The sequence below is a fragment of the Stegodyphus dumicola genome, chromosome 2, assembly GCF_044657685.1.
Source record: "Stegodyphus dumicola isolate Sdum_Otavi_A_Nest chromosome 2, ASM4465768v1".
Classification (NCBI taxonomy): domain Eukaryota; kingdom Metazoa; phylum Arthropoda; class Arachnida; order Araneae; family Eresidae; genus Stegodyphus; species Stegodyphus dumicola.
In genome coordinates this window covers 30,249,912-30,274,359 of record NC_140769.1, presented here as the reverse complement: position 1 = coordinate 30,274,359, position 24,448 = coordinate 30,249,912, and the positions used below count along the sequence as shown (strand labels likewise).

The following is a 24,448-nucleotide window of genomic DNA, read 5'->3' as shown; positions in this document are numbered from 1 at the left end:
AAATACCGGCTCAGTGTGCTGACCTCTACACCACGCAGGCACGCTAGGAAAGCGGGAGAAATCCCTTATATACTCCCCTTTTTACAAGGGCGACTGGGCATTTTAGGGGATCTAATCGCCAAATTCTGGCTGTGGGCAATCCTCATTCAACACCCTTTTGATTCGGGCGCCATTGTAGAGACATTAGGTTAATTGGAAAAGCCGGAGAGATGAAAAATTAGCAACCGCTTTCGACGGGAATCGAACCACGGAACTCTGGATACCGGCCCAGCATGCAGAACCACTACACCACGAAGGCACGCTAAGAAAGCGGGAGAAATACCTTATACATAAATAGTGACAACATTGCCATACATATTCCACGAGAAGAAGTGAATATTTCTCACATGGTCCGCATCTCAATTCAGTTACTAACTTACTTCACGATAAATGGAATTATTCTCCAAATGTTATTTGCATAGCATTATATTTGAAATTTATATTTGAAATAAAGAATCAGCAATATATTTGAAATTTTCACAGACTAGTTTCAATGGTTTTACCGAACCAACATCCTCAGCTGCACAAAGCGCTAAAGCTCATCATCCTTAGTTGCTATATAAGTATTATTTTAATTTTATTAATAGTTAAATTTTGAGTTAAACTTTCTTTCCTATCGATTTTTAATTTCAACTTACCACTTCCGGCCAGAAAGTAGTTTTAGAATCACGTCTGAATGCTAATGAGGAAGAGCGGTATTTAATCGCAAAGTTCTACTGTCTTAGTGAGAGTGATACCAGATATTCTGGCTGCACGCGTCCGCCTTTTTAGGCTACTCTCTCTATTATTAAGCTCGGCCGTATTTTAGGCCCTTGATAGCTTCGCAGTCAATTAGCGTTAAGAGAGCAAATCTGTTAAAATTTTGATAGCTTCGACTATATCTCTTTAGTTAAGATTTAGTTTGATTCTTAGTGTCTTAAGTTCAAGCCCAAGTGTCGGGTTTATTGTACAACTTCAAGACGGAGTTCTGTTAAATCTTATTTGAATAATAAAGGGTTTTTAACCCTTTCCAAGTTTACTTATTGTCTCACGAGCTCAAGCGATTATTCGCTAACTAGTTCTTAAGGTTCTCCACTTTCAACTGCAACATAGAATTACCTAGTGGAGAATCCTACAGCAAAAGCGTTTCTTTGCGCTTTGGCAGCTGAGGATGATTTCTGGGTAAATCCACCGAAACTAGTCCTGTGAATATTTGCAAATATAATGCTCATTTGTTTGCTGTTTGTTTGTAAATTAATACTTGTTCGGAGTGTTATTTTATTTTAAGTTATTTGCATAGTTCATGATGAGAAGAATACATTCTCATATAAGTTGTCAGTCTAAACGTGTGCAGTCTTATTTCCACGAAGTAGGAACAAAAGTGTGCTGAAATTCATAAATGGCTACGATAAGATACTGTTTAAGAATTCTGCAAGATCGACTGGTGCAACTCCGACGGAAACTCTGACTACTTTCGTGGTTCGATTATAGCCAAATTTTGCGGTCCATGGGATAATATGAAAGTATCTGTCGCGCTTGCTTTATTTTGTTTAAGTAATTTATTTAAATTAAATAATTTTTAATAAATTAAATTTATGAAAAATCCAACAAAATTTAAACCCAACAAAAATTTATAAAAAACCCAACAAAGAATATGTGGAGCACTACGTTAATAAATAGAAGATGCTTCCGCTACCGCATTGTTAGTTATCAGATACAAATTTGTTTGTTATTTTTTTGATTTATAAGGAAGACAAGTGCATCTTTAAATGGAAATAATTAATATTTTTCAAGTAGCTGAATATATGTGTTCAGAATATTTAAATGCTTTGTAAAAACATGATTACATGTAACGTAACTTACATGATAAAGCCTATTCATGTTTATCATGTAAGTTAATAAACTTACATGATAAAGCCTATTCATAACTTACATGATAAAGCCTATTCATGTAAGTTCTTTTATCATCATTAAATTAACATTTTTAATTTAATGATGATAAAAGAACTGACAGGTAAAACGTGTTGCAAATGTTTTATAAATAATCTTCTGTTCTTTGCATGGGTTACTTAATTTTTGCAATCTGAATTTAAATGGATTGATTATTTAGTTCATTATGGGATAGCAAGCGAGGTTTATCTGCCTATGCCTTTGTGGAGTGCCTTGACTTTTATTTGCCTATGCCTTTGTGGAGTGCCTCAAAGAATCTGACAAACACTGGCGAAGAAAAGTACGAAGAGCCATGTGGCCAGAATTCTCAGAACGAACTACGAGTACTAGAATTCTACCTCACTCAGCCATTAGTAAACTCAAGGCATTGGTCACTTAGCAATTGGTAGGTTTATGAAGTCATATTTTGCAGAATGTCGAAACGAAAATGAAGGCTTAAACAATATAAATTAAGGATTTCCTGAACGAAAAGGATAAATTTTATATATACTGCATGTTCCAAAAAGAAACATTCATTAAAATCATATTACAGAGCTAAACAGCCTTGTGTTAAAAAGTTAGAGGAAAGATCGTATTACGTATGTACAGCTTTCAGTAGTTGAATTTTCCTTCTGAGGGCTTCAGTTCCATAACATCAATGAAGATCGACTTATAACTAAACCCATAGTCAGACGTAGAAGTGACCATCACGAAGAATTGAAAAGTGACACAGAAGGTAGGAAAACCTACAGGAACTGTGATAACTGCTTGAACGCAGCAGAACTGACTACTAGACATATTTTTAATTGTCCCGCTATCCTTGATGAATTGTTAAAAATTGGGGTCTTTAGACCGAACCCCTAGGATGATAATTTTGTGCAGATTGGCAGGGCTGTCATCTTCGCTCACGACACTATTTGAATAGACTTTATCATAGACACGAGAACAACACCAACAGATTCAGTGCACTCTGTATGAAACTTACTCAGGGTAGTTTCATCATCCAGGACAGCTAGTTAGCGTTAGAAAGCAAGCAACATGAAAGGCCGTTTTGACCATGCCGTACTTTGAGGAAGAAGTTTCGGTCTCTTTGGTCTGAAACAAATTCCTGCTTTACAACAACCGTCTTATTTGATACATTTCTTCCCTACTGACACTGCTATTCTCTCTAAACGAGGTCAACGTTTATAACTCAAGAAATCCGAAACGCCTCGCGATGCAGTTTATGAGAGATACCAAAAACGTATTCTTCCAATGATTACAGAAATGCCAGGAGTTCCAATTGTTAGTATTTATACGTATTTCAATGGATTTCATTTAAAAAATGACAAAGTAACAATATTTTTATTTCAAACTGTCTTGCAAATTTATCGCTAAAGATCATTTGAACTCAGGAGTATATTTTCTAGCAAGAAATATAGTTTATATGATCAGAAACAAAATGAGTTTTAATGCAGACTTTTAAAAACTAATTCACCCTCGAAATTTCTACTAAGAACTAAATAAATTTTTCACGGCCAGTTAAATATCTTATATTTTTAGGAGATTTTCTATATTGCGTTTTAATTGTGTAGAAAAGTAAAATATCTAAATATTGAAAATATCGTCCTAATAAATATAATCTTTCAGAAACTGAATAGCACTTGTTTAAATGTATTTAACAAATCGTTTATATGCTAATAGCTATTGGATAGAACAATTTTGACAATACTTAACAAAAAAAACGTTTGAAGATTCGAAATACTTGAATTCCAAAGTTAGGCATTCATTTATATATATGTAGTTTAATTTAGAAATAGTTTTTAAATTATCTTTTCCCGAAGATTTGTCTACTAAGAAATCAGCAAGAAGGATTGCTAGAAAGACAGATAAAATATGTTTCGAAGACAGAAAAAAAAAAGCATTGTTGTATATTTCTGGTGCCAGAATGAAAATGTATGCATATTAATTAATATTTTAATCACACTCGCATTAAAAAAGAAATGTAAGTAGCATCTCACCCCCAGTAACTCAAATATACTGTTCTTCTAGATAAACTTTTTTACGCAGCTCTAGGTAATATGAGACTATCATAATATTTTAAACCACATAAAAAATAGTTTTTATTCGAATTTCGTGAAAGAATCTAGCGTCTCAGCATGTAAAGAAACCATTTTAAGAAAAAACGTTTTCAGTTTGTTTAGGCTACACAAACATTGTTGGGAAATAAAAAAAAATTAAAACAGGCAGTTAAATCTTTCCATTAATGAGAGAGTTTCAAAACATCATTAAAATAAAATTTTCTTAGAAACCTGACGCTTTAGGAAGATTTTACTGAGTTTCGGTCCTATAGTAATTAATTTTTCTAATTTAAACGTATCATGACAAGAATTCTTACCCTTCATTTTTGTTAGTTTTTAGCATCACTTTTACTTGCAATGCTCAATCTTGTTTTTGCAAGGTTTGGAATGAACAAAAAATGTGTTTTTTTCCACGTTAATTAAGCAGTTTAAGCAAAAACTCCAAACTGCCAGTCGGGTTTAGTTAAAAAATTGGAAAAATGCTAAAAAAGTCTTAAATTAAGATATATATTTAAGAAGGAAGCTATTCTTTCTTGCATAAAGAATATAAAATAATTTGTGCTTTTAGATAAAAAGAAGAGAAAATTAGCTAAAAGTATTAGAAAATCTATATTTTAATTTGAAATCTTAACGCCTTTTTTAATTGGGATTAATGAATGTTAAAATTTATTTTCCCAATTTAAGAAATATATTGTAATAAAAGTAAAATTTGATATAATAGCGTTAAATATTTTTACACTTATGTCTTACATTGTTTAAAAGATTTTAGAAGTTATTTTTTCGGTTTTTTTATCCGAATTTATTGATAATTAAGAGAATTCTCTTTTTATTTCGTGACTGCTCTTTAAGTGACGTAATGAAATAGTAAAACTATCCATATTGTAACAAAAAAGATTCAGATTTCTCGCGCAAAAATTTATAATGTCCTTATTTCAAAATCTGAGCAGTTAGATTAGTTTATTTATAATGAAGAAATACTTGGGTACCTCCTTTAGAAGGAACTCATTCCTGTACAATGCTTTATGCGAAAATGACGTATACATGGGAAAAACAACGACAGTTTACGAATTTATCCTCATCGGTCTTGACAAGTAGACTGTCAGAAGATTTACCAGTAATAATTTTTCTTATGTCCTCCAATATAGTTTAGTAATTGAATACGATTCTACGCAGCAGAAAAATGTGTCTTTCTAGATAACAGAAAAAGAAGACTATATGAAGCTGATTTGCTCCATTTTAAACAGCAAAATTAAGGAATTCCTATTATTGTCACCTATTGCCTCTTTTACATTCCTAGTATTGATACATAGAAGGAGAAGCAATGATAATTATTTTTTTGGCCTGCCAGACAGGAAATTGGTTAGCGAAGCTGACTACCGTATCGAAGGGCTCGGGTTCGAATCTCGGAGAAGGCATCGATGTTTCTAAATGTATAGTGGCCATGCGGCATGGGGAAATTCAAAATACGCGGAAATTCAAAAGTCCTCCCGAGAGGTTGATGGTAAGGAAAGAGTGGTAGGAGATGCTCGGACCTATTTCCTTCAAAATTGGGGCAGAAATGAGCAAAGTCGGACCATCACCTGGATTGTGCTTGAGACTCTGGCCAGCGACAGACGCAGTCTAGTACACCAGTCCACGATAATAATTCGTGGTCTTCATCTGATTCAGACAAGAGAGATTATTAACAACAGCACTTTTTCTATCCTGTTCGTAATCAATCTCTTGTTGCTACACTTGCCATTTCGATTTTGGGAAACAGGTGCTTTAGCAACTCAGAATCATAGAAACTACGCTCACGTTTGCGTGACGCTGGTAAAATACTTAAAATATGCATAAATAGATACACAAAGATAGGCAGAAGTGAATTAATTCGTTGTCTCTTCCTTACAAACTGCAAGAATATGAAAAGCATTACGTCATTACATTCACACTAAAAAATAAGCTGAGGAAAGAAGATCATGTAATCTTATTTTAAAACGACAAATTAAAATAACGGATGTAAATAAACCATACGATGAATAAGCATTGCATATTTGTAACCAAAATTAACTGAGGATCGCTTATTAAAGAGAAGGAATCATACAACAAACAAGAAAAAGATAGATGTTGATTCCAGTAATCATCAGCAGGAGTGAGGTATCAAAGAGCAGTTTAATAAAATCCAGATAACGAAACTTTGTACTTGTATTGCGAATAATATATGTGAATCCTTTCTGATATAAGCAATACAGGATTTGACCTATGCATTGAAACAGCAGTCACAGACTGTCGGCGCTGAAACAATTTTATGCCGCCGCGAATATACGTATTTTAATTATGATGACGTTGTAAATACCACACCAAAGGTTTGCCGGTTGATAAGTTTATTAAAACAATAACTAAAACAGCAAATGCCCGAGGACTAGGTCTGAATAACCAAGTTAATTGCACTACTTGAAGAAATTGAAAGTGAGTGCAGAGAAAGTGATATCGAAGAAATGTTCGAAAAAGTTAGGGGATTCAATAAATGAAATTAAAATTTTCATGAGACATAAGTAAATAAATAAAACCATTGACGAGCTATAAAATGACACATGAATTAACAGCTTTAGTATTTATTATTGACTCAACCGGCCATTTAAATGGTCCCAATAAAAAGCTGCAAGGAAATTTTCACACAAGCTGCACACTTCGTTATTTTTGTTTCTTATTTTGGAAATAGAATTTTAAGTTTTTTATAGAATTTGTTTGTTTTCTCTATAAAACGGAAGGGCATACGTTTTTTTCTTTTTCATATTGCTTGTCTTTGGACAGAGATGCATTATTCTCTTTTTCCTTAAAGTTTATGGTGCATTATTGCTAAGTGCAGTACAGTAGCTGCATTCACGTATTTAATAAATTTTTTCTAATTCCCTTATTTTCCAACACATTTTCAGCTGTTTTTTTATTAATATGCATAAATACGTAACTATGTTCAATAAGTCATGATTCAGGAAAATAACACTTGGTTTTTGAAATTGAAATTTCTTGAAGTGTATCGCTGTATATAATATAAATCTTAACTATCTTTTCCTTCACTGATAGTACGATAAATCTCAAATCAACTCAGAAATAATTATTGATACTAAAGTAGTAACGCAGAAGTAAATAATATTATGGTGAGTGAATGATGATCAAATTTTTACTAGAGAAATTGTAATACGAAAAAATTAAATTTTCTCTTGACAAGCCGTTGTACGTTTTATTTGGCATGTTGTTGACAACTTAAGATATATATATATATATATATTTCCCCTTCATAATTTATGAAATGAGTTAGCTAAAATATTTTATCTAGCTAAACATTTTTATGATAAGTGTTAGCTAAAACATTTTATCTTAATTGAACAAGCCAAAGCGATTGGTTCTTACAGAATGTTTCTCTCCTGTTTTAAAATTTACTAATGAAAAAAAGCGTTTAATTTTCTCCAATGCAAAACTTTAATTTATGTATTTTTAAATTAAATTTACTGAGCTGCTTTATCGCTTTCGGTAAAAAATTATTAATTCTGTAGTTTTCTTTTACCTTTAATTATTTTTACATTTTATATTAACAATGAAGGGAAATTGCGTGAAATTTAGTGAATTTTTCAAGTTCAATAATTTTGTAAAAGGCGAAAAAAACTACATTTTTTAATATACCGACTTCTTATTTTGTTGTTTACCTCTATTTTACCTTTGCTAAATTCTCCTGTGCAACATCAGCTGAGCTCTGTCTATCGTAAACTATCTGCGAAAATGACTTAAACTAATGCAAATAATTTTTAAAACAAATATAGAAACCGAGTATTTTCGCTTACAATTGAAATTTTAATCTCGATTTCTTTCCTATATTTCATTATTATAAAAGCCGATATTGTTGTATTGAAAACGTTCAAGTGCATGCGTGAAACTTCCTATAATTGAATTCAGCTGCTAAAAACATTAGCCTACAATTTGCAAGTGTTGTAGGAAAGAAAATAGTCCAGGATATCATAGTTTGTGTTGTACTCTAAACGGAATTCAAGCATCTCTCGACAGCTCAGGGAGATGTGCTTTTTGAGCAAGGTACACTGCGAACAAAACTCTGGGACAGTTCTATATCTCCGGTTCTACTGGGCCGATTGACGAATTCAAATTGTGTTTTTCATTTTTCGAAAGCGTGACTTAAGATAGGTATTAGATTTATATATAACATTGTTCTAATATAGGTATTCTGACACAAAATCGGATTTTGTCTGAAACGATATACCAATTTTTTCCACATTTCGATTCTATGACTCAAATTATGGCAAACTGCCAAGTTTTGTAAAACGCGCACGAGTAGTTTTTAAAAAATTAGCTCTCAAAATTTTAGCTCCTTCATGTTAATTGAATTTGGTATATATTTATTAATATCTCTTTTTATTAACATATTTAATTTCTTCTCTTTCTCTTTTTTATTAAACATATTTAATTTCTTCTTCCATTATTCGAAATTTATCCGTAATTCAAATACAATTCGCGCATTTTTTATGATTTATTTTTAAAATTTGTATTTTTAAATAATTTTTATAAATGTTTCGAAAATATTTTTGAATTATAACCTATAAAAGTTTTACCATCATCTTAAAGTAGATGTATTTCTAAGCATACCTGCCAAAAATTAGAATTCTTTCAAAATTTCCTAAGATATACGTGAATTTGAATATTGGCGCGTTTTGAAATTTGGCATATTTGTTAAAAGCGATAACAACGCCAAATGCGGTGTACGCACTTTGTCAAAGTTATTTGAAAGTTTGATAGATGACTTTTTTCGCTCATGTACAATGATAAAAAGGAAAGGAAATAGGTTGCTATGAATAAAGAATTTCGCCAAGTGAATTATTTTTGGCGCAAACTGAAAAAAAATGCGCCAAGATGAATTTTTTAATTTCTTTATAAATTTCTCACGAAAAATTTGCAAAATTTAATATCTAGGCGATAAGGGAGATATAGAACTGTTCCTCCCTTTTTTCCGCTGTGTACATGTAATAAAAACGCGTGGATTTCTTTGATTAGAAGCAGGTCGCTTTTACACAATATTCGCCTTGTTCGACTTATTGTTTACTCAGTGACTTTCTTATAGTATCTTATCAAGATGTCACTAAAGAGCTGACTTTTTAAGAAAATTCAAGCAATCCAAATCAACCTGACGGTCAGTTTATGACAGGTGCGAAAAGAGGCATTCTATCAGTGTTTCTAAGTTAATCAGAAGTTTTGAAGCAAGTATGTGTACTTCGAGAGTGAATACTTCTGGATGACTAAGTAAACATTTTTATATTTCAAACACAACTAACCTATACTTCACAAATTTTTTAAATATAGGAATATATCTTTTCTTATTATAAAATCTATGTGTCTACCCTTTCTGATAACTTGGAGCATAGTTATATTATTTAAACGCTTTATTATTATTGTTGCAGCAGCATTATATTTGTAAAACGCTTTATTAATTTTGCTATAAATAAATGATTTGTAGATAACATTTCTTAAATAGTCGATTTTCCTTCTTTTCTGATAGGTATCGAGTTTGATCAAACAAGATTTTCTTTTAATTAACTGAATTCATAGTAGAAGAAGGATAGATTTTCCTTTTCTTCCTTAGCGGTAATTGCGTCAAACAATTATGAATAAAACTCTGCAATAGAAATGCAAATTTTTTACAAAGGTACAAAGACATGCTTACATTTTTTTTAAAAAAAGTTACTGGATCGGAAAAGGAGCTCACCAGCGCCAGAGCTGTAAAAACGCTAAACACTGCTAGTTCAGTCTGGGGTTCGAATCTCGTGGTTCTCGTGGTTCGATTTTTGTGGTTTGGTTTGGTTTATTTGATTAGGACAAAACACACTACAACTATCCGCCGAAGAGGAGGGATGCCTTTATGGAGGTCTTTCTAAGGGAAACTGGCTGGTATACACGTTACTATGAAAGAGTTTCATGGAGAAAACCATGAAAACGCCCATACAAACAGCTCGTTCGCCTATAACTGAAACCAAGGCGGAATTACCAGTATTCAGCGAAGAAACCGCTCGACCGTTGGTGGACGTTCGTGGTTTTAACCCATGTGTAATTTGTATACGATTCACTTTTCCTTAGAAAGGCCTTACACGAAGCCATTCCTCCCCTTAGACAGATAGCCGTCCAGTGCTTTGCCATAATTAAATAAGCCAAACCAAGCAAATCTGGATCGAAAAATCTCTAAACCGTGATTGGTAGCAAAAAATAATATTCAAAATTTTCTTAAATTAGCAATTTGAAATCAGAAAGCTAAATTTCCTTTCATTTGATAGTATCTCCTTAAAGTATATATAATAATTTTGGAACAAAATATATTAATTTTGCGAGATGTTTCAAGAGAACTTATATTGCTCTAAGGCGACCAAACTAAAAGTTATTTTCTTATGGATTCTAGAAATATTCATTGGTTGCAAAAATATTGCCTTGGTACACATTTTGTGGTTTTATTTAGTGTTGTATGTTAAGTTATAGCAAAATGTATCTAAGAGTATTATATGAAATGAAATATGAAAGAAAAAGGGGCAACACGCTACAGAAAGAGATGCAATGCACGTAATAAGATCTAAATAGTAACATAAAAATAAAGAAAAAATTGTCATATTATAAATTATTTATAAACAACATATTATAAATTATTATAGTTAAACAGTCTTCAGTTAAACAAGAAAGAGATGACAAAAAGTGAAAGTTAAGTAAACAGTTATAAATAGTTGCTCGTAAAACGCAATACTGTCTATTGTACTGCAATTAATGCAAATATTTACAAAATGTTAATGCATTTTTTTTAATGATTGGGACTATAAAATGTATTAGTGATTATAGAAAGAAGCAAAAAAAAAAAAAAGGGGGGAAACAAAAGATGTATCCTTGAAAAATCTGACTGTCAGTGTCATAGATGATAGTTAATGACGATAATTAAGTAAAATATAATTATTTGAGGATAATAAGCTTAACATGGGATGATGATCTAAACTTTTTAATGTTTTTTGATTCTCTCGTAAGAAGGAAAATTATTAATTTTTAAATTTTTTTCCAAATTTTTCTTATCGTGTATGGCATAGATGGTGTTTCTAAAATATTATGCAATTAAAATATCTCCTGAGCAACTGTGTATAGCTCATAAGCTTTTTGATTATGGTAACTTTATTCACAGGATATATTTTAAGTATATAATTTAAACTAGCAAAAATATAATTTATGAAAATATAAAAGAAAATACTTTACACCAGGTGAAAATATATCGATTTTAAGGATAGTACATATATCGAATTTCATTAAGCATAAAATTCCTTACTTTAGCATATTTTCAAAGGTTAACTTGAAACTGCATAAATGAATTTCATTGAATATTTCTAAGTTTAGAGAATTATTTTCATCAATGTATATATGTGAAAAATTACGAGTTCCAAGTTAAAAATTGTGGCTATTATTACGGGATTGTTTCACTGGACTATCTAAGTTAAAGAAGCTATGGAAATAAAAAGAATTCCAAACATTTGTTGGACTGGTTCTTCAACCTTTTTATTTCCTATCAAGAATGATGATCATTGGAGAACTTTTCTTAATAAGCTAGTGAACGAAATAAAAATCAAAGAAGCAATGAAAGCATATCCCTGCAAGCTATAATCCGGCTATGCTCCCTTCTAGATGTTGTTCCGATGAAATTGTGCTTAGATCTAGATGGTGAGAGGGCCCATCGTGATTTAAAGAGACTCAAGAAATTGGCTTGTATGTGACATATCTCAAATTCAATTAAATGTACAAGTTTCTGTACAAAGAAAAAAAGAATAACGACCTTAGTTACCTCAATTACTTATGATGAAATACAGTAATTGCACTGTTTGAATATTCGCTGATTATTCAACTGACAGCTTAGGTACTGCAATTCTCTCAAAATTCTAGAAATCCAAATCACAAATGAAGGAATATTCATCTGTTTAGGAGTTTGTAGTTCAGAAAAAAATCCTTAAAAAGAAGCTACAAAAATCGAAATTGAAAATGTTTTGCGTTTTTACTGAGCGCCGCCTGAGATAGCCATTGACCTGACTTGTAAAAGTCTTACAGTGCTATATTAACACTGAAGCACTGTAAGACTCTTACAACAAGTAAATGCTGCATTACCGTAAGACTTTTACAAGTCAGGTAAGAGTGTTACAATGTTACTGAGTGTTACATTAATACTGTAACACTCTGACCTGACTTCTAAAAGTCTTGCAGTGTTACAATGTTTACTTGTTGTAAAAGTCTTACAGTGTTTCAGTAACATTGTAACACTCTTACCTGACTTGTAAAAATCTTACGGTGTTGCAGTGTTTACTTGTTATAAGAGTCTTACAGTGTTAGTGTTTACTTGTTGTAAAAGTCTTACAGTGCTACAGTGTTTACTTATTGTAAAAGTCTTACAGTGTTAATAGTCATCCTGGCAGAAGGTATTATTTCTTCCGTATAAAAATATAACTATTCCATTGCCATAAAAGGCATGTGTATAAGAATAGATATGTTAATTACAGACATTGTCTTGTACAAGTTACATGTGATAGTTAGATACAATTATGACAGTTATGTGTATATTTAAACATTATCTGAATTCATATATACAATACGTTTACTAATACTTTAAGATATAATCAAAGTAAACTTGTAATTCAGTTACATATTGACTGAAGTTTTTATGTCATTTTTAACTGCTTTACAACATTATTTTTAACAAGTACATACAAAATGGATAGTAATAAGCTTACGTAACAATAGTTTCTGCTCTTACAATCCTCTTACTATTCTAAGGGTTGAGCTATTTTTTTTTAATATGGATTTTCAGTTGTTGAAGTACTATTTGGCTTAAACTGGGTGATGAAGAAGGTCTGAAGAGATTAAAGATGAAAATCCTTGGAAGAGAAAATAGAGATAAATTTCGTGTGCCTTACATTTTTACTTTCTGATCATCAAGTTATAAAAAATTGTTTTCGTTCTGAATTGGATTGCCTGTTTTATTTAATTACTAAGGAGAATTGCCTGCTGCTTGTTTTCTTTGACTACTTAGGATGGCCATTGGTTTGTATTATTGAACTGTTTCAGAGTCAAGATAGTTAGTTGTGTTAAAACCGCAAAGGTGAAAACAGCAGAGAGTGAACGGATCTATTCTTTGCATTGGTTGTATTGTTTAGAAGGGAAGAAGGACGATAGCTTGTTTTTATATAACCAGAAAGTAATTAAATATTCATGCTAGTAAAACTTGAAGGTTCTTGATAACATACTGAAACTAAATGTGGTAAGACTCTTGTTAAACCTTCACGTTATGGTTAGTTGATTAGTTTCTTGAAGAATTGTATTAAATATATTGTTGTTTAGCCTCCTTGTTTAATACATTTTGCTTAGATTTATATTTCACCCACCATAAATCAAAAGGTGGGAAAAGACATAGCGAGAAACTCAATGGCCATAGTACGTTATTGCATTTATCGATAATGAAATTTAATTTAATTTTTTAGTAAACGCACTTTTTCCTTAAAGTTCTTTTTTATGCTTTGGCTACACTGTATTTTTAGATTATGTTTAGAATGTCAAAAAATAATGGCCGAAATACGCCATATTTTCATGCTGAGGTAGATTGCTTTTTTTAGATTGATTACTTGCATGACTGCTGCTTTATTTTGATTACTTGTTCCCTTTTTACGGATTTTTCATGTAGAAATGATTGAATTAATAAAATTCAGATAGAGTCTCGTAACAATGCATGTGTCTACAGAATGATGATGAATATGTAACTAGAATCTTCATTATTTCAAATAATGATCATAAAAAGACCCTAAAAGGACCTACCAACTGCAATACTTCTCAAAATAAGATACAAAAATTTAGGAAAACGATCTGAAAATTATGGGTCGAAAACGTTTGTGAAAATAAAACATAAATTTTTATACAGACCCTTGGAGCTATAAGCATTTCAGTTTGTAAGATATTTTATGGTAATTAAAGAGTTTTTACAATTTGGGCATTTACTGAAACTTTTTCTTTCCGTTTCCTTCTGAACGGAAAGAAAACCTTCACCTTTCCTTCCTAGAATGCAACTTATGTTTTAGTGTATTTAAGCTGAGGGTTTTGAATGTTTACATGAGCGTGTCTTGCAGCTACGTTTTTCTGGCACTTACACTCGTCAGCTCTGCTTACATTTGTACTCCAGATTCAGCGTCTTGCTAGCTGACGTTTTAAATACTCACCTGTGACATTCTGAGCCAGTTTTATGTATAGTTTCCGACTACGTTATCTACATTTGAAATTTAAATTTCTGTTACGTTAATGTAAATACCTACAAGGTAGCGGAATTACGTTGTAGGTGTACCGGTTTTGTCTAGTTTAAGACCGAATGAAGAGGTTATTTTAACCTTTTCTCTATTTGTGATTTGCTTAAGACTAAACGATAACTCGCTAGGAGTTTAGCAGAGTCCACAGGGCTTGAATACAAGTTTCCAGTTACCCCAAAACCCTACAAGTTATTAAAAGCTCGTTTCGTTTAAATGAACTGAAGAAGAAATTTTCCATGCCTATATGCATAAATTTTGTAGGGGTAGTCAAAAGTAAATTAATCATATAGTTCACGTTTATCGTTCCAACTACGCTCTTAAATTCAAGGATTGTAGAACACATTGAAAGATATTTATGAATGCTCATCTTAGTCATTAGCTGCATCTTGGGTAAAGGGGTATCAGGAACCCCTATACCGACAATGTTAAATTGGCCATTTTCGATGTACTTTTTCTCAACATCTGCTGTAGATACACGTTTGAACTTTTTTGTGTAATTAAAGTATACCTATCTGATTATACTGAAATGAGCTTTTGAAACATTTTGAATTTTAGAGTAATTTACAGAATATTTTGTTAGGCATAGTAAAATTTAGCACTTTTCTCACAGAAAAAGAAAACATTTAATTTTTTTTCATAGTTTATCACAAAAAACCCTTTTCAGTAAATAATAGGAAATTTAATATATAAGCAATAAAAAGTTTAGGTACCTGTGAGCAGTAGTTCCTGAGAAAAGCTACATCGGGTATAAAAAAATCACATTTGGAGAAAAACGCGTGTTTAGGTAAAAATACTCATTTATCAAAGCATTCGATGACAAATTAGAACTAGATTTTTTTACAGTTCTAATTTTCATAGAGATTAAAGAATTGTATTTTTAGAAAGGTAAATGTGTAAGAGAATTTGAAAATGCAAAAATCCGAAATCAAAATTTTTTGAAGATTTTGGAGTTCCAACACCCCTAAAAGACCATTAAATTTATAGGTGAACACCTGGAAAAATTTGTTATATTGATCCTAGACTTATCAATAAATGTATATTCTTTATCGAAAAAATACAATCCAGTACTGCTAAAAGTTATTCCACATACTGCAAAATTATTCTCTAAACTTTAACTACACCCTTACTCTGGCGTTTTAGAAACATCTTCATTTACTTACTCGCAGCAAAATATACCTTAAGATAAAGCACTACTAATATAATATTGATAGTTATGTACTTTCTCTTCAGAATTATCCTTGAGCTAACGTTTGCTGTTCAAATAAAAGTAAATCACGCCAGTCCTTTGCTTCCAAAGAAAATAATTTCATCATCTGCGTTATCTGATATCAATTTTCTCCTCCCCATAGATATTGTGGCTAAAAATAACCTGTTCTATATCTCGTATAAAACGGATTAATGGAATCATCGATATCACGAGCTCACCTTCATCAACAAAACCAATAATTATCTTATTACATTGCTGAACTCTTGGGTGCAGTTAAACCTGAGATAGGTATAAAATATTAAGATAAGGATGTAAAATATCTACCAAAAAGAAACTTAAATATCTTGGAAACAAATAATAATAACGTTATAAGATATTTCTCCCGCCTTCGTAGTGTAGTGCTTAGCACACTAGACGCGCATTCGAGAGTTCCGTGGTTTGAGTCTCGGCGAGAGCATTGCTCATTTTTCATATCTCCTGCTTCGAAATAACCTAATGTCTCTACAGTGGCGCCCGAACTCAAAGGTGGTGAATGATGATTCTTCACCATCAGGATTTGGCGATTGGGTCCCTTAAAACTCCAGTCGCCCTTTAAAGGGGGGGAGTATATAAGGTATTTGGCTGCCTTCTTAGCATGACTTCGTAGTGTAGTGGTCAGCACGCTCGACGCTTATCAGAGAAGTCTGTGGTTCGAGTCCCGGCGAGAGCATTGCTCATTTTTCACATCTCTTGTTTAGAAATAATCTAATGTCGCTACAATGTTAACTGTAGGGGCGTCTCAACAAGTTTCATGATCAACAGATGGCAGCATTACTAAGGCGCATACGTTTTTACGTTTGTTTAGAAATTTAGTGGATAACCACTTTCCTTCGAATTGAATAGGAAGAGAATATCCTGTTTGAGGCAGAATAACTACCAAGGTCCTCAAGGCAGAGTAACTACCAAGGTGTTCAAGGCAGAGTAACTACCCCTATATGTCCTAGCAATTTTTCTGTGGAAATATATAGCGAAAAAAAAATGGACATTTCTATATCTCTCGTTCTACTGGGCTGGTTAACGAAATTCAGCCTGCGTTTTTCATGTCTCGAAAACGCGACTTCGGATACGTATTAGATTTATATATAGCATTGTTCTAATATAGGAATGTTGACGCAAAATCGAACATTTCTGAAATGACTTGCCAATGTTTTTCCATATTTCGAGTCTGCGAAATTAAAATTATGCCAAACTGCCAAGTTTTCTAAAAATCGCACGAGTAGTTTTTAAAAAATTAGCTCTAAAAATTTAGTTCCTCAAACTTAATTCAAGTAGATATATATTTATTAATACAGCTTTTTTTACTAAACATACATGATTTCGCCTTCCAGAATTCGAAATTTAGGCTTAATCGAACCATAATTTGCACATTTTTTATAATTTATTTTTAGAATTTCTATTTTTTAATATTTTTCTATTTTTTTTGGGGGGGGAATATTTGTGCAATAACCTATAAAATGTTGGACATCATCTTAAAGTAGATGTATTTCTAGGCACATCTGCAAAAAATTAGAGTTTGTTATTAAAACTTTCCTAAGATATACGTGAATTTACATTTTGGCGCGTTTTGAAACTTGGCTTATTTAATATAAGCGATAACAACGAAAATGTCGTTTACGCACTTTTTGTTAAAATTATTTAAAGAATGAACGATGGACCTTTTTTCCTCTCGTGCATCAATGAAAAAAAAGGAAAGTAACTAGGTTAGAATAAATTAAGAATTCCACCAAGGGAATTAACTGAAACTGAAAGCAACTGAAAAAAGTGCGCAAAGGTAAATTTTTGAATTTCTCCGTAAATGTTACACCAGATTTTACAAAATTTAATATTTAGGCATAATTTGAGTATTGAAATATGGAAGAAAATTGGCATGTCATTTCAGAAAAAGTCCAATTTTGTGTCAAAATACTTATATTAGAGCAATGCTATATATAAATCTAATATATAAGTCGCGCTTTTTAGACAAGAAAAAAGCAGTTTGAATTTCGTTAATCAGCTTAGTAAAACGGGAAAATCAGAACTGTCCTTTTTTTTTTTTTTTTTTTTTTGTTTTGTTTTTACACTCATGTCCATAAATTAAGGATAATGCAAAATCAGGCAAAGGAAGAGTTAGAAGCAAAACAAGTTTGACTTATTTGTAAAGCTTATTTATTAAACAAAAGGTAAAGAGCAAAAAAAGATGCTATATGTTTGATATTAATAAACAAAATTAGCGCCCTGGAGCAAATTACAAAAAAAAAAAAAAAAATCTATTTACAAAAAACCAATATTACATGGTTGCTATGATTGTTAATACATTGTATGTCTCCCAGACGATGCAATACAGTCCATACAACGCCTAGGCATGCTGAGTATCAAATTATCGATCTGATCTTGGGGGATATTACACCACTCAAAAAGCAATGCTCTCCGAAGTTCCGGTAGACATGTAGGAGGAGGTTGACGGGCTGCAACTCGTCGGTCAAGCATGTTCCACACGTGCTCTACTGGATTCAAGTCCGGTGAGAATGCTGGCCAGTCCATATGGGTGATATCCTCCGATTGAAGGCATTCGCTTACAATGTTTGCATGGTGAGGACGGGCGTAGTCATCCATAAACACAAATTGTGCTCCCATGGCACCCCGAAACAAACGTACATGTTGTTCCAGAATGACGTCCCGATAGATTTGGCTTGTCATGGTTCCAATTTGGAAATGCAGGTCAGTTCTGGAACCCAGAATAATTCTACCCCAAACGAGCACACCTGCACCACCGTAACGGTGTCGTTCAATGATGTTTTCTTGGTGGTAACGGGTAACTGGAGCTCTCCATATGAAAGTCCGGTGAGAATCAGACTGCAAGCTAAACCTGGACTCGTCAGAAAACATCACACAAGCCCACTGTTGCGGTGTCCCCAATGTATGCTCTCTACTCCAGGCTAACCGCAGGCGACAGTGAGTTGCAGTAAGTGGAACGCATCTGACAGGTCTACGAGCATATAGACCAATCTTCCCTAAGCGTCTGTACACGGTCTGCCTTGAAATTGTCGTACCAGTGGCTGAAGAGAGCTGACGAGACAGGTCTGAGGCTGTGATCCGCCTGTTTCTTTTGGCAGTAATTGCCAAATACCGGTTCTCATTTGGCGTTGTAACTCTGGGGTGACCTGTGCTGTAACGTCTACTTACATTACCATCATCTTGGAATCGTTGCCAAAGCCTGGAGATGACACTGTGGGCAATTCCAAGTTAGTCTGATACTTCCAGTTGGGTACGCTCACATTCCAGGCGGCCGATAATTCTACCACGTAAAAAATCATGCAACTGCGTCCTTTGTGTCATAACTATTCGGTTATTGCACTGAAATGCTTATAAAGCGCCTGCGAACAATTTTACTTCTTTGCCTGTATTCCTTATATATCACTCTCTTACACTCTCTTCATTGTGACGTACCATCGGTGTCATCTGGTTACTTCCTGAAATTTGCATATGATTCTTGAAGATGTGTGTAGTGATTTTAAAGGTGATATATTTATTTTAGAGTGATTTCCGCGTGACTCCGAATTATCCTTAATTTATGGGCATGAGTGTAGTTCAAAGGGACAATTGTCCTTGAGGGGCTATTAATTTCGTTTCCGTATTTTGCGTTGAACGACGAATCTCTTTTGAAATTGTTGCCACCAAATATTATCGTCCTGTATTATATTTAAAGAAATTACATAATGGAGAATCTGCATTAATGTATGTATGTTTCTCGTATTGTGATGAAACAACAGTACCTAGAGCCATCAACATATGAATAACGTAATCTTACATAAAATATGTGTATGTGGATGTGTTTGTTTTATTATTGATTTCATATTTTGTAACACTTGAAGGAATTTTTAATTAAAAAACTAAACGATTTGAAAGCGACAATGGCAACAATGTACGAAAAAAATTTTTATCTCCAGTGCGCGAGACTCTATATCGGAAGTTCTACAGATATGCTCATTTAAAAATTCTTTTGGGATATTACTGTGGAACTGAATTTTATTGTTTGTGTACATGGAAAATGCTATTTAATAAATAAAGGTAAAACACAAAACGTTAAAAAACGCCCTTTTGGACGTAATTTAAAATCTGAAACCTTTCACATTTTTTGTGTGGTTTATTTATTTAGTTATTTAGTTTTGGCGCAGTGTACATCATAATTCTTGGGGAAAACCTTAACATTTTTCGAGAAAGAATTGTCGCAAGATGTCTGTATTGCCTCAGATTGTGAAGAAAACCTAGAGGAGACTGACATTTGTCGAGCAGCTAAGGGAGCGATCGTGAAGATATGCTGATTTTCAAATCAAGTAATGTTTCTGAAATTTATATATATATATATAAATTTTTCTGTAATTTACATATCTATATTTGAGTATGCTCAGAATAAGATAAACTTGATGAGTTTTCCTTTCGTCCCCCTTCCCGCAAAAAAATTCGATGGTATCCTTATTTTTTCCCAGGACATTGTTTTGGCTAGATATTTAGCTGGACAACCTGCATGTAAATATTATAATCTTGAATCATTAAAGTGTTTTATTACTAACATTATTATAAAATTATTAATTAGATATCATTATTATTACGGTTTATGTATTTATTTAGTTATTTTTAGTAGAATTACAATTAAAATTGTTTTATTTTCCCGTGCAATGCAGCGCGCGACGAGTTTTAAGAGAAAGGCCGAAAATGTAGAAATACAGGATCACGCGCATTTAACATTTAATAAATATATATCTCTAATTGTACTCTTTTGCTTTCTAGAAATCTAGAGAAAATACCAGAAAGTTCTGGTGTATGATTAAAAATCTTATAAAATGTGGATTAAAATATCTTAGTTCAGTTGTTCACTTATTTGTTGTTGTTGACTGCAGCGAATTCGCAGTGAGATCGAATTAGCTTTCTCTGAATTTGAATTGTGTTCTGTTTAACGTTATTGTGATATTCTGTGAATATCTGTCAGGAAAGATTTCAGCATTTTGTTTTATTTCTTGTGATAAGGATACATTTTATTAACTTTTCATCAGACTTGTCCATTCAATCTATTACGAACCCGTACGCATGCAACATTATTATTATATTATTAATTATTATTAGTACTTTTTACATCAATTTCATATTTTATACATGCACACACACAAATAGGTATATATATATATATATATAAACACTCTATTCTTCAAAAGAGCGAAATGAAACAGTAAACCAAATTAGCGAATTATTCAACTCAAGTCTTCTGTATTTAAGCTCCAGGCTTAAGCTTATAAGATTAATAAGATTATTTTATTTGTAAGATTATTATTTATAAGATATATAAGATATTAATTCTTTATAAGATATATAAAGTATTATAATTATTTTATTTATAATAATTATAAGGTTATTATAATATTTGTTATAATATATTATTATTTAAGGTAATAAGATTTCCTGCATTTTTAATAATGGGTGTCGTAAAATATTTCTTGTGTTTCTTGTAAGATTATAGGAAACAAAGCTGCAACGTTTCCTTTAAAAAATTATCTAGATATTAAATTACAACAAATAAATAAATTGTAAGAAAGGTGTATCTTTCTTTGGAATGAGTTAGTTTTTAAAAAGATACTTATCTCCTAGTATTCAGTACTAAGATTACTTACTGTAAATTCGTAACAGGTGTTGCTAAGTCTCCAATGGTAGTAAGAGTGAGGGTCGACCAATAGACAGATCCTAGATATTTCCGCGAAAGCGTCGCATAGTCATCGACAGGCTTTCTATAAGACCACTCTCCAACGAAGCCTTCCAGTTCGGAGAGCATGTAGTAAAAGCAGCCAAACCAGTGGGCCAGCAGTAGCAAGATGTGTATAAGATTTACAACTCTCCATAAGTTGGGATAGATTGTGCGGGACTCAACCATGTAGTAAAAACGGAAGGAACGGTACACTTTCAAGAATCTGTTCAAAGAGAAGAAAAAGGTATAAAAAATGAAAGTCATGTCAAATTACTTAAAAATGAAATGAAGAGTTTAATATAGAGGAATTGTTTTTTTCCTTTTTATAGAACTATTAATTTGTCAACGAAGAAAAACTTACAATAAAGTAGAGATGTGAACTGAAATAGGTTACACTAATATATAAAATACATAGTGGCACATATATCTGTGAAATGAGTTAATCAGAAAAGGAAAGAAAATGCGAAGGAAAATGCTTCTACTGTTTTCCTTCTATTTCCGTTTTTGCTTTGTTATTTACCCTACTTTATTTATGTTCTCTAATTACAAATGTGACTTATGTTTATGTTATTTAATAAAGTAAATCTTTGTGTTTTGTGCAAATTATTAGACATATTTTAAGGATTTAAAGTTTTACTAACATTTATTTTTATTTTAAAACTTTGCTATCCTCTCTTATTTTCCATTTCCGGTCAGAATAAGCGCGAGTAAAATTGTTTATGCAAATGAGGTTGTAAACTGTATAAGTATTTAAGATTATAGCTTTTAGCCGAAAGAGAGAGACTTCTTGCTGCCTTACCATATGCTGCATTTTAGCCAGTTTATGTTTGCCTGTAAGGCCAGAACTTAGTTCTCGCTGATATTTGAAGACGTATTGTAGTTTTTTTTTTGCAGTTCGCTCACTACATACGTAGTGTTAAAAGGCTAATCTTCGCGTTACTAGTCATTTACTACACGGTAATAAAAGTTCAGTTCTTATTTAGTGCAGTTAGTTTGTATATTAATATTTTCTACATTTTAGACCATAAGTGCTGGTCTCTGTATCCCGAAGTGCGGGAACGGCTGTACGCTGTGAGAAATAAAGGGTAAATTTAATTCTTCTTATTTTTGTTGTATCTTCTACACACGCACGAACATAGTTTTGAGTAAGCTTCCTGTTCCTACTAAGGACTCCAGTTATGTTTCCAAAGGCAATTAGAAGGAATAGCATTCCTGACAATATAAGCTACATTTAATTCAAAAACACAGGATATTTTTAAAACCAGTTCCTAACTATCTCTTTAGTGTTGCCGTCTGACAAGAATCCCATTCTTTGCAGAGCTTTCTTTGGCATATTTAAAGCTACGAAATGATAGGGTAGTATTGGTGGCGGTGAGAGTTCGATTTTATAGTTCAAAGTTTCTCGTTCAGTTTAACATTTCACATTCATCACAGCTCTGCGTTTCACGAAGTGATGAGATGTAGTACTTCTGGACTAAAGCATAACGTTAGCATCACCGTTTCCCCAAAGCTATAAATTATCTAAAATTTTTCTGAGTGAACTGGGATGTTTCCCTTACAGACTGATGCTTTGAGTTCAGCTCAAAATGACCCCATCATGTTTCAGTGTTGTTAGGAATATTTTCTCTCCTGTAGCATATTATTTCAGGCAATGGAGAGATATAGCTTACGAAATGCCTCTTGCTACAACCAAGTCGTAAGAGGCCCAATGGAAACATTTATTAAGGAAATTCAGCTAATACGTAACAGACAATTAAAATGTCCTAATACTCAAGCAAACAAAGTCAAGGTGAGTGTGTTCATTCACTTAAACAGTGGCATCTGTAGAACGCTTCGGTGTACCAATTCGCTGATAATTTAATAATCGTACATCTCTGACACTCTTCCACTCCTCCTATTGTGTTTATGAACCCTAGCTTTCTGTTGATGAATTTCAAAGACATCCTTCTGCCGCCAAAAAGCGCGCTACTGCTCGTTGTTTTCCTTTTGATGGATCCATCGTATTTCTGAGCTAACTTGAAGTGTAATGTTAGCAAGAAAGGTTCGCTCGCTTGTTTAGTTATTTCCTACTAATTTTGAAGTAAGCTACAGGATCGTACACGAAAAGCTGACCCACTTACGTGTACAGACAGATACTATTTCGTCACGCCTGCTTCGTTGTTGCGAACATTGTAGAACCATCTCATTGTCATTCCAAAAATAAAAAAAAAAAACATATAGGTACAAAAAACATATGAAGGAGCTCCAAAAGGTGTACTCTTTTTCAGCCATAGAAGCAAGACTCGTAACAGGCAAAAGTGGGAACTGGTAGCAGGCAAATGGCAGCAGGATGTTCGTAAACTACACCTTATATTTCTTTTTTACTTTCCTTAGGATGATGAGATGTAGGATTTTCCTTTTTGGACTGTTACTCTTAAGGTATTTCTAAAGTGTTGCCTGAACCGCTGGTTTTTTCTAGCAGCCTTCAGTAGTGTTTTAATGAGTTCTTTCTATAAAGTATGCTTAAAAGATTTCATGCAGCTCTTTTTCTGTTCAAGGAATTAATACTATATACTACTGCATAAGGAACATTTATGGGTTGTGAGAATAGAAGATGCGTCTGTTATGAAATTTTGTCTGAATGCAGAGAATTTTGGATACATTTAAAACACGAAATCAAAACGCATTTTGTGATTTTGTAATTATGCAGTAAATTATTATTTTTTACATAATGATGCGCCAATACCCACTAAAATTTCAGAAAACGGAGTTTAGTTTTAAAATGGTAAATCGCCAGTTTCATCTTCCAGGGAAGAAAAATGTACAACATAAATAGCAATACAAAATGCTTAACGATTAGCTATTAAAAGAGCCTACCGGTATGCATTTTACATAGTTATTTTATTTTTAGATGCATTAACCCAGTTGGCTTTAAAATGTATCCTCTGTTATTTCACGGCATGTCGTATTCAAAAGTTTCACTATAACATTCAGAAAGCATTTGATTAAACTCTTTCATTTATTTACATTTATCTAAATTTCTTCTTATTTATTAAAAAAGAAAATATTTCTTCTGAAGCAATCACATTGCATGAATTACTTTATAACATCAAGATAAATATTACACAGCATGTCAAAAAAGGCGAATAGCTTAATAATAGATATC

The 24,448-nt window shown here is 32.5% G+C and overlaps 1 protein-coding gene across 1 annotated transcript in view; it reads right to left on the bottom strand.

Annotated features, from left to right (window-relative positions):
• Positions 1-24,448, bottom strand: part of LOC118194750 (uncharacterized) — a 631,198-nt gene that overhangs the window by 256,494 nt on the left and 350,256 nt on the right. The window contains exon 6 of the mRNA XM_085810543.1: positions 21,233-21,526. Within this exon, the coding sequence (XP_085666669.1) occupies positions 21,233-21,526 (294 nt within the window). The remainder of the gene's footprint in view (positions 1-21,232; positions 21,527-24,448) is intronic.